At 39.4% G+C, this 17,344-nt stretch overlaps 1 protein-coding gene across 7 annotated transcripts in view; it reads right to left on the reverse strand.

Moving 5' to 3' along the window:
- Positions 1-17,344, reverse strand: part of BTBD9 (BTB domain containing 9) — a 406,522-nt gene that overhangs the window by 338,008 nt on the left and 51,170 nt on the right. For all 7 annotated transcript variants that reach the window (XR_014809001.1, XM_084966368.1, XM_084966369.1 and 4 more), the window contains 1 exon segment: positions 15,522-15,641. Coding sequence is in view for 6 of the 7 variants with exons in the window: in XM_084966368.1 (XP_084822494.1) it covers positions 15,522-15,641 (120 nt within the window). In the remaining variant the exon portion in view is untranslated.

Here is a 17,344-nt window from a genome sequence, read left to right on the forward strand (position 1 = left end):
TCCTCCAATCGCAAACAGCCTGGTCATCACCCAGCTCCCCTTCTACCTCACCACTGCTCTCCAGCCACACTCACTTCTTTGCATTTCCTTACACAGACCACCTTAGGTCCCTCTTCAAGGTTTCCCATTTGTCTCTGCTCCAAATACTTCCCCTACTGTCTTTGCCCAATTAATCCCTGATTATCACTTAGGTCTTCACTTAAACCTCACCTCCCTAAAAGACCTCCCCTGACTCGTCCAGTTGAAACTGTATACTTCAGCATTGGTACTAATGCTTACCTGCGTGTATTCTTCTTTTCACTTACCATAGTCTATGATTCTTCCTTTACTAGTAATTATCTTGCTTAGTATCTGACTCTCCTACTAAGCTCTAACCTCCATAAGGATGTGTGTTTAAAGCTCTCCACTGAAGTTCTAGTTCCTAGCACAGTGTCTGTCACGTAGCAGGCACTTGATAAGTATTTGCTGAATAAATAAAGAAAAAATACTTTTACTTCATTTGGAGAGATTAAGGAAGATTTCCTGGAGGAAACGGCACTTTAACCTTAAATGAAGGCACAAGATTTCAGCAGTAGAGATGAAAGAAGAACATTTCAGAAAGAGGAAATTATTTGCAACCAAATGTTTGGTACTAGTTAGAGATTTTGTAATTCAAAATCCAAAACAATCCTGGCACCAAGTATAAAATAAAAATCTTGCTACATAAAAGCAGAGCAGATGAAATAGCAGAGTGTCACCATTTATCTCTTAAGTAACAATTCTGCAACTAGCTCAAACTGGCTCCCTCATAACTTGTCTCCACCAATGTCATCCCACTTCCCAGGCACCTGGATTCTGAGCTTTGAAGCTCTCATGGACTCAATTTCTTTCTTCCCTCTCCATATTCAGTGATCAAGTTTGATTGCTATTCCTTCACGGCTATTCCTTTTCTTCAGTTTAACCAAAGACTATCTAATTCAAGTCCCCTTCACATAGGGAATTCCTACAACCATCTCCTAAATCAGTATTTCTCACCCTTGGCACTCCTGACATTTTCCTCTTTGTCACAGGAAGCTACCCTGCACATTATAGAATGTTTAGCAGCACCCTTAGCTTCTACCCACTAGACGCCAGCAACACTCTTAACTGAGACTGCCAAAAATGTCTCCAGACATTGGCAAATGTCCCCTGGGGGGTGAAATCACCCCTGCTTGAGAACCACTTTCTCAGACGACCTCACAGGAAAAGCCCTCTAAAATTACCTCATCAAAACTCGACCCATCCTTTCAGATCAACTCAAATTTCATCTTTTTCCATAAAAATATGTACTTACCTACAGATAGAGGCACCATTGCGTAACTTTACAAATAATCAAAAATCTTCACAATAAAACAAATGAGAGGCCATAGTTTACTTATTAGTTTGACAAAAGATTAGAAAACAATGATAATGCCCACTGTGACAAGGATGTGGGGAAATAGGTACCATCATGAGTTGCTGGTAGAGATTCAATGCAATCCCTGTCGAATTACCAATGGCCTTTTTCACAGAACTGGAATTTTAAAACATATTAAATTTGTATGGAAACACAAAAGACCCTGAATAGCCAAAGCAATCTTGAGAAAGGAAAATGGAGCTGGAGGAATCACAAAGCTACAGTCATCAAAACAGTATGGTACTTGCACGAAAACAGACATATAGATCAATGGAACAGGATAGAAAGCCCAGAAATAAACCCACACACCTATGGTCAATTAATTGAGGACAAGGAAGGCAAGAATATACAATGAAGAAAAGACAGCCTTTTCAATAAATGGTGCTGGAAAAACTGGACAGCTACATGTCAAAGAATGAAACTAGAATACTGTCTAACACCACACACAAAAATAAACCCAAAATGGATGAAAGATCTAAATGTAAGACAAGATACAAGAGAACTCCTAGAGGAAAACATAGGCAAAACTCTCTTTGATATAAATACCAGCAATATCTTTTTAGATCCATCTCCTAGAGCAATGGAAATTAAAAAAATAAACAAATAGGACCCAATCAAACTTAAGAGCTTTTATATAGAAAAGGAAATAATAAACAAAAAGTCAGCTTACAGAAAGGGAGAAAATATTTGTAAAAAATGTGACTGACAAGGGATTAATTTCCAAAATATACGAACAGCTCACACAAATCAACATCAAAAACAACCCAATCAAAAAAGGGCAGAAGACCTAAACAGACATTTCTCCAAAGAAGACATACAGATGGCCAATAAGTACATGAAAAAAAATGCTAAAAATCACTAATTATTATAGAAATGCAAGCCAGAACTACAAGGAGATATCACCTAACTCTGTCAGAATGGCCATCATCAAAAAAGTCTACAAATAACAAATACTGGAGAGAGAGCAGACAAAAAAGGAACCCTCCTACACTGTTGATGGGAATATAAATTGGTACAACCACTATGGACAAGAGTATGGAGGGCCCTTTGAAAACTAAAAATAGAGTTATCATATGATCCTGAAATCCCACTCTTGGGTTTATATCCAAGGAAAATTATAATTCAAAAAGATACATGCAGAGAGTTCCTGTTGTGTCTCAGTGGTAACGAACCTGACTAGTATCCATGAGGATGTGGGTTTGATCCCTGGCTCCGCTCAGTGAGTTATGGATTCGGCATTGCCATGAGCTCTGGTGTGGGTCACAGACGTGGCTCAGATCCTGTGTTGCTGTGGCTGTGGCACAGGCTGGCAGCTGCAGCTCCAATCTGACCCCCAGCCAGGGAACTTCCATATGCTGCAGGTGCAACCCTAAAAAGGCAAAAAAATAAAATAAAAAAAGAGATACATGCACCCCAATGTACACAGCAGCAGTATTTACAATAGCCAAGACATGGAAGCAACCTAAATGTCCATTAAAAGAGGAATGGATAAAGAAGATGCCGTACATATGTACAATGGAATGTTACTCAGCCATAAAAAAGAATGAAATAATGCCATTTGCAGCAACATGGATGGACCTAGAGATAATCATGCTAAGTAAAGTAGGTCAGACAGAGAAAGACAAATATCACATGATATCACTAACATTTGGAATCTTAAAAAACAAAAAAAACCAAAAAAACAAATAAACTTATTTACAAAACAGAAACAGACCCACAGGCAGAAAACAAACTTATGGTTACCAAGAGAATTGGGGGAGGGATAAATTAGGAGACTGGGATTAACATATAACTACTATGCATAAAATATACAACAAATAAGGACCTATTGTTCGCCACAGAAAATTACACTTAGTATTTTATAATAACCTATAAGGGAAAGAAATATGAAAAAATATAAGCATAACTGAATCACTGTGCTGTACACCTGAAACTAATATGATACCATAAATCAACCATACTTCAATTAAAAAACTGCTCGTGGGAATACACTGGTAAAATGATTTGTACAGCATTTACCAATATGTTTCACATTTTAAGATGATCCTGTCTTTTGACTCTGCTTTTGTGAAGGGACAATCAGATATGTGTACAAAGACTATACTATTCTATAATAGTAAAACCAGAAACATCCTAAAAGTCCATCAACAGGGGACCAGCTAGGTAAATGACAGTACCTTTAGAACTCTGTGCTATTGTTTAAAAAAGGATAAAGCAGGTATTTCTACATTGACAGAGAACAACAGCCACAATGAATATACATATATACAAGCTTTCAAAGTAATATATACTACGTACCATTTTAATAAATAACATGCGTATGTGTGGTTACACATAGAAGACTAGATGATAATATGTCAAAATATTAACAAAATTTCTGCAGTTCAAACCAATTTTAAATACATAAAAGGAACTGTTAAATCATCTTTAAAAATTTCTTGGAAAAGTCCAGGTTATGAATCAATACCTTAAATTTTCCTATTTACTTAAACTAGGCTTATACATTTATTTACCACCTTTATTTCAGGCAAATATCTTGAGTTGGAATATTCTGTTCTGAACCATATTGTTGCCCTAGAGAAATCAATGGTAAAAAGGAAGTTTACAAAGAAAAATATATTTTTGTGCATGACAGCTTACCGGTGTGATGCATCCATGAATCATACTGAAAATATGTCCCTTGAAATCAAAGAAAACAATATGCTTATACAAAGAATGTGCCCCCAAAGTTCCCCAATAAAGAAAAGTGTTTAATCAAAATGTGTGTTGACAGCTGGTTAGTGCCGATTCTAAAGCAGAAAAGAAAATCAGTGTCATTGTAGACTTTCGTTTTGTGTACAAGAGCTGAAAATGCAAATCAGCCCAAAATGGAGACTGATTATCAGTTTTACACTTCAAGTGTGATTTTAAGCACTGTAGGTATATATACACACATACGTCCAGAATACACATATATCTCAACAAACCATGCACATCATCTGTTCAGAACTGGGAAACGCACGCATGCTTCTACAACATTAAATGGAAGGCAGATGGTAGGCACTGATCAACAGAAATAAAATGAAATCCTCCTAAATCCTACTCCCTCTAACAGTCCTCTCATTTTTTTCTTTAGAAAGATATCAAGCAGTTCTTCATTACTGTTGATTTGCAACTTCAAAATTACAATAGGCAATGCAAAAGACGATTTCGAAGAGGAAAAAAAATGTCTTTTGGTACAGACTCTCTTTCATAGTCTTAGGGAGGAGATAACACTAACTTTGAAACTCATAGCTTACTGTAGCTTTATCAGTATCTAATGTGTAAATTAGCTCTTTCTATAACTGGAGGTTTAGCTTTCAAAATATATAATTACTGATCATTTTAGCCTGCATCACATTTCTTTTGCAGAGTGAAATGAACTAAAACAGCTGTTACATCCTAATAGCTTCATAATGTGCATAGAATTTCTATGACTATTAGAAATTAAACCTACAGCTTCCTATCAGGCAGAACATATTCGTGTGTATATATGACCCGCATTATTTGGAAGAACAATTATTAACTTACGAAATTATAATTTGAAACATAATGAAGTAAGGCTGCCAGAGAAAATACTGCGGCTCTTAAATGAGGTCAGAGCCGCAGGTCCACACCAATCAGTTCCTCCACCTTTCCTCGCATCAATCAAAGTACTTTGGGCCAAAGGAAATCCTGGTGTTCATGCTACCACTGTTCCTCGCAGGGATCGAGCCCTGTATTTTCATACAGGGAGATGAATTTTTAAAGGTGAACCAAGCCTGGCACTCTGCCCAGAAATTCTGGCAGCCGACAAGCAATCTGGTTTCACTTCTGGTCCACTGTCCCCTGAGCTAACCTTGTATCCACAGAAAGCACCCTGATCTAGGGAACTGATGACTGAGAAACCGCTGATGATTTTATTAACCATGGGACTTGTATACAGTCCTCTATAAGCACATTTTCTGTGGAAAGAATAAAACACTCTTGTTCCCTGGTATCTCCTTATAACACTGGGGGGAGAACAAAACAAAACAAAACAGCAGTATTAAAAGGATTTTTCCAGGAAAAAAAAAAGTGATTATTATCCAAGCACTTATATTCAGGGATGTTGGAGAGCTGAAGAGATTCAACAAGACATCAAATGGAACATACAAGGGATGTATATCAAAAGAATATACAGTGAGGTCCTGCAACCACAAAATAATCACGAAGGTATACAAGATATATTATGTAGTTAACGGCTAAATTGGGTGATTCAAGCTATAAATGTTGCAAAAGGTCAGGGCAATCAATGCTAGGCAGTGTGGGGTAAAATTTGAATATACAGAGGTCTAACTCTCCACTGAAAGAATTATTAACTACTTAACCAGTATCTTCTCTTTTTTGCTTTTTAGGGCCGCACCCACAGCATATGGAAGTTCCCAGCCTAGGGGTCAAATCGGACCTACAGCTGCCGGCCTACGCCACAGCCACAGCAACACAGGATGCTTTACCCACTGAGCAAGGCCAGGGATCGAACCCACAACCTCATGGTTCCTAGTCGGATTCGTTTCCACCGCACCACGACAGGAACTCCTTTTTTTAAAATTATTATTATTATCCTCTTTAGATTACCACTTCCAAGGTAAACAGAATTGGAAAATGACTACGTAACTCACAAAGAAAAATCTATGTCAAAGTTTGTTTTTTTAACCTGTAAGATCTAACAGTCCTTCCCTCTTTTTGACCTTCCAAAAAGCAAATACAATGAAGTTTTGCTCCACTGCTCCTAATTCCTGAATCACTGCAGAAGCTGGGATGGAGGTCCTGGAAGCTCTCTCCCCCACCTTTCCATTCATTATGGGGTTCCTGCTCTCAGTTCCACAGCTCACTTTTGCCTCTGTTCCCCTTGCTGGAGGCTCCTGGCTCCTATTAAGGATCCTTGAGTCTCAGATGGCTTTGTGTTTATTCTTTCCTTGCTTTCTACTTGACAGACCCACAGTCCTGTGCCCAACAGTTCAGTACCTGGCTTCCTGGTTCAGGATTTCTTAGTTCCATAAATAAATGCTGGACAGCTGCAGTGCCAAAACAGATTCCAAAAGGAGATCTCAAACAGAAAAACTGCTATACCATGTACTCAACAATGAAATACCTAAAAAATGTATTACTTTTCTAAGCAAAAGACACACCGACGCAAATCCTGGCTCCAAAAGAGGGATTTGTTTTTTCCACTCTACTTCTGGGGAATTTTACTCTTCTCTGAATATTATTTGTGAAAATTAACCTAATTTGTGGTTTTTCACAGGGAATCTTCTCATCTTGTCAAAAGAATTTTTTTAATAACTAAAATCAATACTCAGATACCTGAAAGAGTTATACAGGGTCACGTGAAGAGAGAATTATCAGTCACATACAATCTCTGAGCTTAGAGATATAGGTGGGAAGGTATGGCCAGGGAGATGGTAAACAGATGATTTTGACTGAGCCTAAACAGGGCATTTTTATTAAGAACCAAGGATGGAGCCAGAGAAGCAGAAGGACCCAGCAATGGAGAGCTCTGGGTGAAGAGTTTAGATCTAGTAAGGTCCACTGCAGACTCTGCCCATGGCAAGAGAACACAGGGCATCCTTTCCCCTTTATTTTCCCTGCTCAACTCCCCGGTCCCTTTGTCCAAATCCTCTCTTCAGAAGGATCTTCCAAACCATGCTCAGGCACACCCTGTGTATGTCTTTATTACTGTACTGATCGTATTTGACTTTATCCATCTTTAAAAAGCTGTCACTACTCTTTTATCAGGAATTTTTTTTTTTTTTTCGTTTTTGCTTGCCCCGTGGCATATGGAGTCCTGGGCCAGGGATCGAATCCAAACTGGAGCTGCAACCTAAGCCACAGCTGCAGCAATGCCAGATGTTTTAACACACTGTGTGGGGCCAGGGATCGAACCTGCATCCCTGATGCTGCCAAGACACTGTCCCATTGCATCACAGTAGGAACTCCTATATCAGGAAATTCTTGACAGCACCAACTGTGCCTTGTTCATCCTTTTATGCTGGCCCCTAAATTAACTGCCTGTAATATAGCAGGTATTCAATAAATACCTGTTTGTTGAATGAATGTCTAAATGAGTAAGTCCTATAAGTAAGAGAATAGTATCAAGGAGAGGGAAAGCAGGAGAAAAAGGATGTTTGATGATCAACTCGGGAAGTACTATCTGAACTTAATCCTGGACCTGACTGCTTGGGGAAGCAACTATTATCATTACCAAAATAGTTCTTGCCGTTCCAGAATGAAAAACAGACAACAGCTGTTTGTGGTAGCGATAACAGGTCATTAGTGTTATTAACATCATCTCACATTTATTAAAAGATACTAATTTATATTCTAAAATTATCAAATAAAATGCAAAGGAAAAGGACAACCCTGTTCTATTTTCTCATGGTTCAACTCCTCCACTACACACAAAAGAAGCTTAATATGTTATTATCCTTTAAACAAAATAAAACAAAACAAAAACGGAAAGCCTAGATTCAACTGAATAACTTAAGCACATACAGCCATGTCTCAAAGGTCTTGCTGAATGAATATAAAACACAGTGGAAAATCTGGGGGGCCTAATAAGAGGATTCTAGGTGAAAATAATAAAGTTCTCAACTTAAAAAAAAGCTTGTAAAGAGGAATTCCATAATATATGAAATTTGTTTCTAAACACAGCTAGAGCAAAACAAATCAGGAGTTAAGAACATCAGGTTCACTCTGTTACAACAGACTCGAAAATGATTTTATGGGGAACTAAGGGGCAGGTAAATTCAAAGCTATGTTGACAAACTGACAAAACATAAATAAAGGACTACTACACTCCCTTTGGAGCATTTGAAAAGGAAAAACACCACCAACTATTCATCCTCCTCCTCAGTATCCTTGTCATCCAGGAGGCCGTGGCCAGCATGGACAGAACTGGCCCTGGTTCAGCCTTCCTGGAAACTACTCCTGCCAAAGAGGCAGCAAGAGCCTTTCCAGGGCTCCATGCCCCACCTACTCTTAAACAGAGCTATTTCCTCACCTCACAGTCTGTGCAGTCAGACAGACCGGCCCATTTAGCTTCTCTGAGGCTCAGTTGCCCCATTTGTAAAATTAAAGTAGTTAGTGGTATTTCTCTCCTAGAGCTATGAGAATCATATAAGGGAGCAATATGTGTCTGGCACATAACAGATATTCAATAAATGTTAGACTGTTTCCTTCCTGTCTCTTTCTGAGGTCCTGTAGCCCTCTTTTTTCCCTCACTCTTCCTTTCTTCTGCTCTCTGATTCCTTATAAATATTTAATGGATTGATCCCCTTTGAGTCAGTCTATTTATTTCAAAATTCCAAAGAAAGATAAGAAAAGAACCTATTTGTATGAGACTGAATAACTGTACTACAGAAGCCCACATATCTGCTATATTTGGCAGATGACGAGTCAAGGGCTGGCTTGCATCTGAATGTACCTCTACAGACTTCAGGCATAATTAATGCTCCACATGAGTAGAAAGACTTAAATAGTACAAATAGTTTCACATGTTATTTCACAAATCACAGGCTTCAGAACAATTTATATTTAAATATGGTTTTATTTATAAAAGAAAAAAAAAGCAATTTCAACCTCTTTGGCCCCAAGTAGAACTGTTATAATTTAGCGACACCCTGTGGCTACATTTTGCTTTGCACACTCAGAAGAGAATGTTCGGTCTGCGGGCTGCTCTGTGCTAATTCAATTATGATATCAAAGTTGTAGGTGGAGGTTCAATTCAAACTAAATGCAAACTAAAATGATTAATTTTTAAATGTGAAACTGTTCCTTCTTCTTTCACATCTGAATTCCTTGAATTCTGAAGACACCAACCACATAAAGGAGGTAAATCCTTGGCATAAATCTAGCTATAATAATACAGCATCCTAGTGAACCACTGACCAATGTGTCTGCCTTTAAAAGTAAATAAATACATCAATGCCCAGGTATGGAGTCAGGAGGAGAAGAGAAAAGATGGAAGACACACGTGCTTTTGTACAATGTTAACATGGTAGGGAAAGAAGGCTTCCATAAATAGCAATGTTTATTTCCTCATTTGTTTTATGTCTTGTAGATCTATAGCACTGTTAAGTACTATAATCTAAGGAAAATGGGTTAAAAAAAAAAAAAAAAAAAGGCTGCTGTGTTTAATGATGGCAGGGATGAGAGGGGACCTGGAATGTATGGTAGCAATAAAAGAGATTAAAGAGATTTTGGCCTTATGCCAAAAAAAAAAAAAAAATCAACAGTACAGCTTTAGCACTCTAACAAGCCTCCTAAGGCAGACCAGTTACTCCTGGCTAACAATCAATGCACACCAAAGAAAAGCCTAAATGTCTAAAACAACGACTAGAGAACACCATCCCCTTCATCTCAGCCTAAAACACCCGGGTCCCCTTTCGGGCTTCCACTGATCATCTATTTTTAAACAACCCCTCTTCTCCTCTGGACCCTGGTCGCTACCACAGTACCACTTTCACGACATTTATAATTACCTGATGTGGGAGTCACCTTGCGGTTAGAAGATTCAGCACTGTCACCACTGTGGCTTGGGTTTGATCCCTGGCCCAGGAACTTCTTCATGCTGTGACTGGGCCAAAAAAAATTTTTTTAAATAATAATTATCTGACATGATCTTATTGTTTGTTTACATCTGTTCCTCCCAAATTCTATGAGAACAGAAACCCTGGCAGTCTTCTTCAGGGTTGTGGCCTCAGTATTGAGTACAATACATAGCACAAAGTAGGAGCTTATCTGTGAAATGAGCGAGTAATGGCTGAATAAACAGATGAATAAGTGAGGAAAAATCTATTTTCTTAGCTGGTGAAGCAGGCCTAAATTTCCTGTTCTAAGTGGAAGTAGAACCATTCTAGTGAGATGTTTTTCATCGTTATGGCCTCTACTGTGACCACTGAGTCCAGAAGACAGGCCACCACGTGCTCTACCACACCTTTTCCCACGACACATTTGGCACATTATAATCTCTTGTTCTACAAAAAGAAGAAAAAGGAGGGAAGGGAAACCACGTAATTAAATCACTTTCATTAACAGTCAAAGACAAAACAGTCAAAGAAATCAAGGAACAGAGTAGAGTATATGTCAGAACTCAGCATAGGATAGATACGGCTGTTCATAACAGCATGGTAAAGAAAGATTATTAAATAAATGGTCTTAGTCAACTGACTATCCTTGTCTGAAAATATACATGAAAAATATTCTGACTAGATTAAACATTTAGATAAAAATAACAAGTAGTAAAAATATTTATAAAAATATAACACTCTTTAATATTGGAGTGAGGAACACCTTTCTAAATAAGGCATCAGACCACCAGGAACTATCAAAAAGACAGATATGACTGCGTTGTTTTTAAACATAAAATTCTACATGGTAAAAAGTACCAACACAACACCAAAAACTAATAACAAATTGCACAATACATGATAGGCAAAAGGATAATCATATATATGTGTATATATATACACATGCATATACAAACATACATCTGTATGAATATACACAAACATATGTGTATACACACACACACATATATACATCAAGGTGTATATACAAATATAAAGTTATTACAAGCCAAAAACAAAAGATAATAAAGAATAAAAAGATGCAGAAGACAAAAACAGGCTTTTTATAAATGAGAGATAACAAATGGCAAGTATTATAAGATACTCTGACAAAAGAGATCAATGACGATAAAGGAAATCCAAATTAAAATAAGACAACTTTTTACAAATCATAAATCACATTGGCAAATGTTGACGACGCCTGCATTGGTGAGGGTTGGGAGAAGGGGCATTTCCACCTGCTATTGGTAAAACTAGGTATAGCCTTGTCAGAGGGCAAGCTTTATCAACATTTAAAATGTGTACTACATCGTAATTTTATAATTAAAAAGGCATAAGACATTTCCATTTTGATAATTAACAACAAGAGGAAAGGAATAAAGAAGCTCAGTTTTGTGTTAAATGAGTTCATCCCTCCTGTGCCATGTTTGCCCCCTTCTCACCACCCTTTCTGGCCTTGTCTTCAGTGAACTGTGCTCCTCCTGACTCCCCTCTCATTTCTTTGACCAGCCCTGCAGTAAACAAGCCTGCCGCCTACTTCCTCCTTCCCTCCCAACAGGTTTGTCCTTAAGGACTCTAATTGCAGGCCCGCTCCGCCTCCCCCCAAGTCCCAGGTTTTACACCAAGATCACGTTTGTAATTGCAGCTACCAGCCACTTACAGGCTACCTCTATACCCAGTCACATTCGTGTTTTCAAGTCTTCTCATGCTTCAGCAACACTATACCGCTGCCAAATTACCAGCACCATGTTGAGAAACAACCAGAAAAAAAATTTAAACACCCCCAGGGCACTCAATATTTCTAATCCTTATTAGTGTTTTTTGTTCAGTCCTAGGCTCCACCATCTAAGAGAGCTATGGAAGGACTTGAATAGAGCTTACTAGACTGTCTTCTTGCCTATTTGAAGGTTGGGGAATTTGTGGGTAGAGCAGCAACTGCCTTTTCCTGAAAAAGACAAAGCTGAAAAGACATAAAATTGTTCTGAGCACTATTATATAAAATACTGTACCAAAGGCGACGGGTCACTTTTCTCCATCCCCAGTTGGAGGGCAGGCAGTTGTCACCAGTCTAAGCCTTTGACTACCTTAACCAGCAACGCGGTCCTTACAAGGACCCGGAAAGGCAGAGCAGAGCATTCCCCTGCATTTGCTGCTGTGGTTGTGCTCATCGATGGCTTTGAAGCCTGACGTCATCCTTATCACCACTAACATCATAGCGAGAGAAAATGCTGACTTAAATTACATTCCTCAGGATACATAAATGGCCAATTTCATATTACATATATTTTACCACAATAAAAAATGCTTTACCAAAACCAAAATATATGAAAACTGCTGGGAACATAGAAATGGGCAGGTTACTACGATAGAGAGAACTATGGAAATAAGGTGGTTGTGTGGACCGGGGATATGGAAAAGGGCTGCAAAGACCACCCTCCGGAGGCAAGGGACAGTTTCCTCATAGTGAGAGTCACCACAGCCAAAGCGGATGGCAGGTTTGGCTCTTTCTCTGCAGGCCAACCACCAGTTCAGAGTCTCAGAAAGTAAAAAACGATAATAAAACAACGACTACTGAAGCCTCTACTCTGGGCCTGGCTCTGTGCTCAGTGCTTGCACATACACTCTGTCATCCAACCCTCCACAGCAGACCCCAGCAAGAGTGTTGTTCTTCCCGGTGTGGAAATGAGCGCTCAGAGAGGCACCTTTCTAAGGTCACAACACCAGTAATAGATGAAGCCAGGATGTGAGAAGAGCTCTAACTCCATAGCCCATGGTTTTCCTACTACACGATACTGATTTACATGGGGTGCAACCTAGACTCAGAGAGGGCTGGGTAATCTCGCACACCCCCAATTTACTGAGTATCTCTTCCTCTGTGAATATATTTGATGTAATGAATATATTTGATGTAATCCTTCAGGATTAACCTCAAAATTCCGTTTTCCTGAAGAAAAAACAGAAAGGAACCTTTGCACATAGTACAGAACCATTTACTACTCCAGAGTTTTCCAGCACAGATACATATCTCAATAAATTCATGGAAAAAAGCACCAATGAATCCATACACATATTCACACTGAAACAATCTGTCTCCACTACCTGATCAGTACCATGACCCCAAACCTTGCTAACATTTACAGAGTACCTACTGCATACAAGGTCATAGCCTGAGTACCATTGCAAGAATACTGAAATATTAGAATCCATACCCCTTGCTTCTAAGAGCTTGTAATTTTAGTATGAGCGGCAAGACAAACACGCAAAGGACACTCAAGAACAAAAGTGACATACAAATGTGCAAATTAACTAACATAATGCAAACTGAACGCTTACGTGCTAAGGAAATAAAGCATTTATATGTGCTCAGTGAAGTTCCTAGAAGAAGTGTATTGAGAACATTGTTTAGGTAGCCAATAAATGACGGTGAAGATAAGAAACACCAAACATAAGACATTCTCAGACAATCAATAGAGACTTACTCTTAAGCTCATTTGAGAATACAACCAAAATTCCGACCTATTACAAAAGGCAGAGTTTAGGAAGGAATGCAGTAATATAATCAGTTAAAATGGCTATAAGTAATAAATTTTTTTCTCACTAAAATAGCTATCAAGACTCCTTCGTTTTCTTGTTGTCACCAACTCCAACAACACCTTTGCTCGGTTTTTCTCCACCAGAGGTGGGAGCTAGCTATACCGAGACAAACACCAGCATCATGAATACGGCCAGACTCTACAACACATGAAAGCAATATCAACAAAGGCAAAGCCACACAGAAGAGACAAAATAAGGAATGGGGAGTATAAATAATGCTCATTAATACATAAGAAAAAGTGTATTTCCTAAAAGCCAGGGCTCATGACTGAGGGTACACGTCTCCCTCCACAGAACAGGAGTTCTCAGGTGGGGAAAAACACACAGCCCTGTCATAGCTGGTCTTACTGTCACAAGGAATTGTTCTGGGAGCCAGGTTCCTAGTGTCTCAAACACAAACACCCAGTCCTTCAGTCCTCATGAGACACAATATTTGTAACTGCTACTGATTTTTTAATCCCGTACAATTGTAATAATGTGAGTCAATGCAGACTCAATCTCCTCCTCCACTCTGGGCCCCTCTGTCACTCTCCCAAGTAGCCTCCAGGCAGTTCTGAGACACAGAATCTTCACTCAATTTCTTGTCCCTCTCATTTTAATCCATTCAAAACTCCTCTGACAAAAGAGCAACTGCCAGACCTGAGACACTCTTGTCCCTCTTTGGGGAAATGAAATTGATTTTCTTCATTTCCACACAAGAGGATCCCTGGGTAGCAATGTTACATCTGGTCAACCCCATAATAAAAAAAAAAAAAAGGTAGGCAACATTCTTTACCAGAGGCTGAAAGGTTTTGTGGAGTTCCTGTGGTGGAAATAAGAGTTCAGATCATGCGTTTAATAAGTACAAGGGGTCGTCTGACCAAGAGACTAAGTGCTGTGGGGCCGCCCCATCTGCTCCAACTCAGGCACCTGGGGTGTCAGTCAGGTCACAGTAAGGGAGTGGAGGCGGGTGGCTGAGAGGCTGGCGCCACAGGCACCCAGGCTTACACCCACCATATCCCTTCCCTCCTCTTCTCACCAAACCCAAGTAAACAAACCAACCACCTTCTGCCTTTGGTCTCTTGACTGCAAGGTAAAGAATATCTGAGGTCAATTCCTGAGGGAAAAATCTCAACAGAAAAAACACAACAGAATTTCAAGGGCCCTTTAACTACCTCTCCCAACTCCCAAATTCATTATTAGTATTGATTTTGCAGAATTTCAGAAAGAAAGCTTAAGAGATGGCTTGTACCCAAAGAATATGAAATGTTAGAACAAGAGCTTATCAATACTTTTTTTTTCCAATACCTTTTTAAAAACAAACTTACACGGACCTGAAATACACAACAACGATGAGGGTAAGGTGATCTGGTTGAAGGAGGCTGTGAGCCTGAGCCACTACCTCAGCTGCTCTTGCCCCAAACTCTACCCCACTAGAAACACCTGCTCTGTCAAACTGTACTGACAGCCACTGACCTAGAAAAGAACACAGAAATTCAGAGCCTGCACTGTGGCATCCAAAAATCTCCTCCTGGCCCTGAGGACTGCCAGAGAAGCCTCAAGAAACATCTTTCATGGCTTTTGGGGAAAGAGCGCACCCCCTGAAAATAACTTTGCTTTCAAGGTACAGCATGGAGTTTAAAAATAGCATTTCCACTTCTCCGTGTGCCACGTCCCTTCTTAGTCATTTACAAGTATGCTACATAAATACAGCACAAAACACTCTGGATAAACATTTCCACAGTACACTCTAAATATTAAGATGCTTGATTTTTTACACTTTTCCTAAGTTCTTCTGTTGGGATGTATTTGGTAGCTGATATCCTGAAAAACTTTTCTTCTATGAGACAGAAAAGCGCGGTCTGTTTCTCAACATCCAAATCTCTTCAAACAAACATCGAAATCACTTATAAGCCATGAGAACTAACCTGCAGACACGGGCTGGAAAATATAACTTTTGCCAAGAACGACACAGATATTGCGAATGATCGATCACTCTGATCCAATCGAGTTCATCCATTGACACCTCAATGAAGTATGAGTAAGACCTATGAATCAAAAAGAAAAAGACAGAAAAAGTACCATATTAAAATAACACCACAAAGCTATATTTTAATAAAACATTAAAAGGTATAAAACATACACTAGTCACAAATTACATTTTTCTGCCTAACGACCATATTCTGATGATGATGAAATCTGCATGGCTCCCCCCAACAGAGCCTTCACCCCCTGGGTATTGAAATTCTCTCCTTGCGTGTCTGTCTACCTTACTAGGTCTCACGCTGCTTAAGACTAGGGAAGGTGTAATATTCACCTGCATATACCCAGGGTCTAGCATGATGCTTGGCACACATAAGGTATATAAGACATAACAGGACCAGAATGCCTTGCACGTACCCTATCAGCAGAGTAATAAAGCCGTGACAGACAGAGAATAGAAAACAGAAGTGAGCCTTCTCTCTCTACCTTCACTGGCCTGGGTGCTCAGCCCTGCTCCCTCAGGAGTTAAGCCAACCCAGAAGGGTTCCTCTCAGAGGCCAGCTTGTCTCCAGCTCCCTCCCAGCCTCCCACCATCCCACACATGGATGCGGCATGCAGAAAAATAAACGACATGGGTGAAGAGATAATACATGTTTCTTTGGGGTACAACTTAACATTTGGCAGCTAATAATCCGGCAGTAATGAAAACAGCCTATCATCCTCCCCTGGTCAGCTACCCTGGACCATTACATGCTGGTCCCATACTGAACAAATCTATATTCCCCTGTCATAAGCCGAATTTAAATTTGAGATGCAGTTATTACTTGTACTGTAATATCAACAGGAACAATCTCAGAAGATTTAGGTGACCATAAATGTCAGCCTGCAACCAACAGTTGTGACCAGAAAAGGTCAGCTTATTTTGTGTCATCCCCTCATTTTCTGCTGGTCCCCTCACTCCCATTCATTTTATCGCTCAGTCTCAAACTGGTTATAACCTTTTATTGAACCTCTCTGGGTTATCAGCAATGCAGGACATAATTTTACAACACATGTCAGAATCTTTTTGGCTTAAGATTCTGAATTTTTCACCTTTGCTTAGAATGATAACAACTTCTGTTAAGAAGAACAACTGGCACACGGGGAGTCCCCCATGAATGTAACACATATACTAAAACAAAGTGGCCTATAAATGTTTAACATCCTGGACATGATAACTACCTTCGGTTTCAAATGTACTAATCTTTCCTTTTATTATTTTTATACTAATTTCATTCTTAATTAAATGAGTGAATATATGTAAAGCTTTTAGAACAGTGCCTACTATTATTAATCAGAGACTATTGGAAATAATATGTGAATTAGCTCCATTTTGCCAACTAAACATCATATTACATCCGACAAGATACATAGCAGGAAATAGACTTTTTTTTTCCTTTGCTTTGTTGGCGGCATACAGAGCTCCCGGGCCAGGGATCGTTGTGACCTACACCACAGCCATGGCAATGCCATCCTTTAACCCAGTGCACCTGGCTGAGGACTGAACCTGCATCTTGGTGCTGCAAAGGCACCACCAATCCCGCTGCACCAGAGCAGGAACTCCCAGAAATATATTCTTTATAAAAAAGAAACAGAGATAACCTCCAACACCCACGCACATGGGAAATGCTGACTCATAAAGCTTCCCTCATAAGGCCTGAAAGGCCAGGGTCATGGCAGTGTGCTAACGAGAGAAATGAACTAACCAGCAAAATCGACAGGGTCTCCT

The sequence above is a fragment of the Sus scrofa genome, chromosome 7 (genome assembly GCF_054392235.1).
Source record: "Sus scrofa isolate SSC_HxYL_T2T_F1_AM1 chromosome 7, Sscrofa_HxYL_maternal_Yorkshire_Landrace_v2.0, whole genome shotgun sequence".
In the NCBI taxonomy this organism is placed as follows: Eukaryota; Metazoa; Chordata; class Mammalia; order Artiodactyla; family Suidae; genus Sus; species Sus scrofa.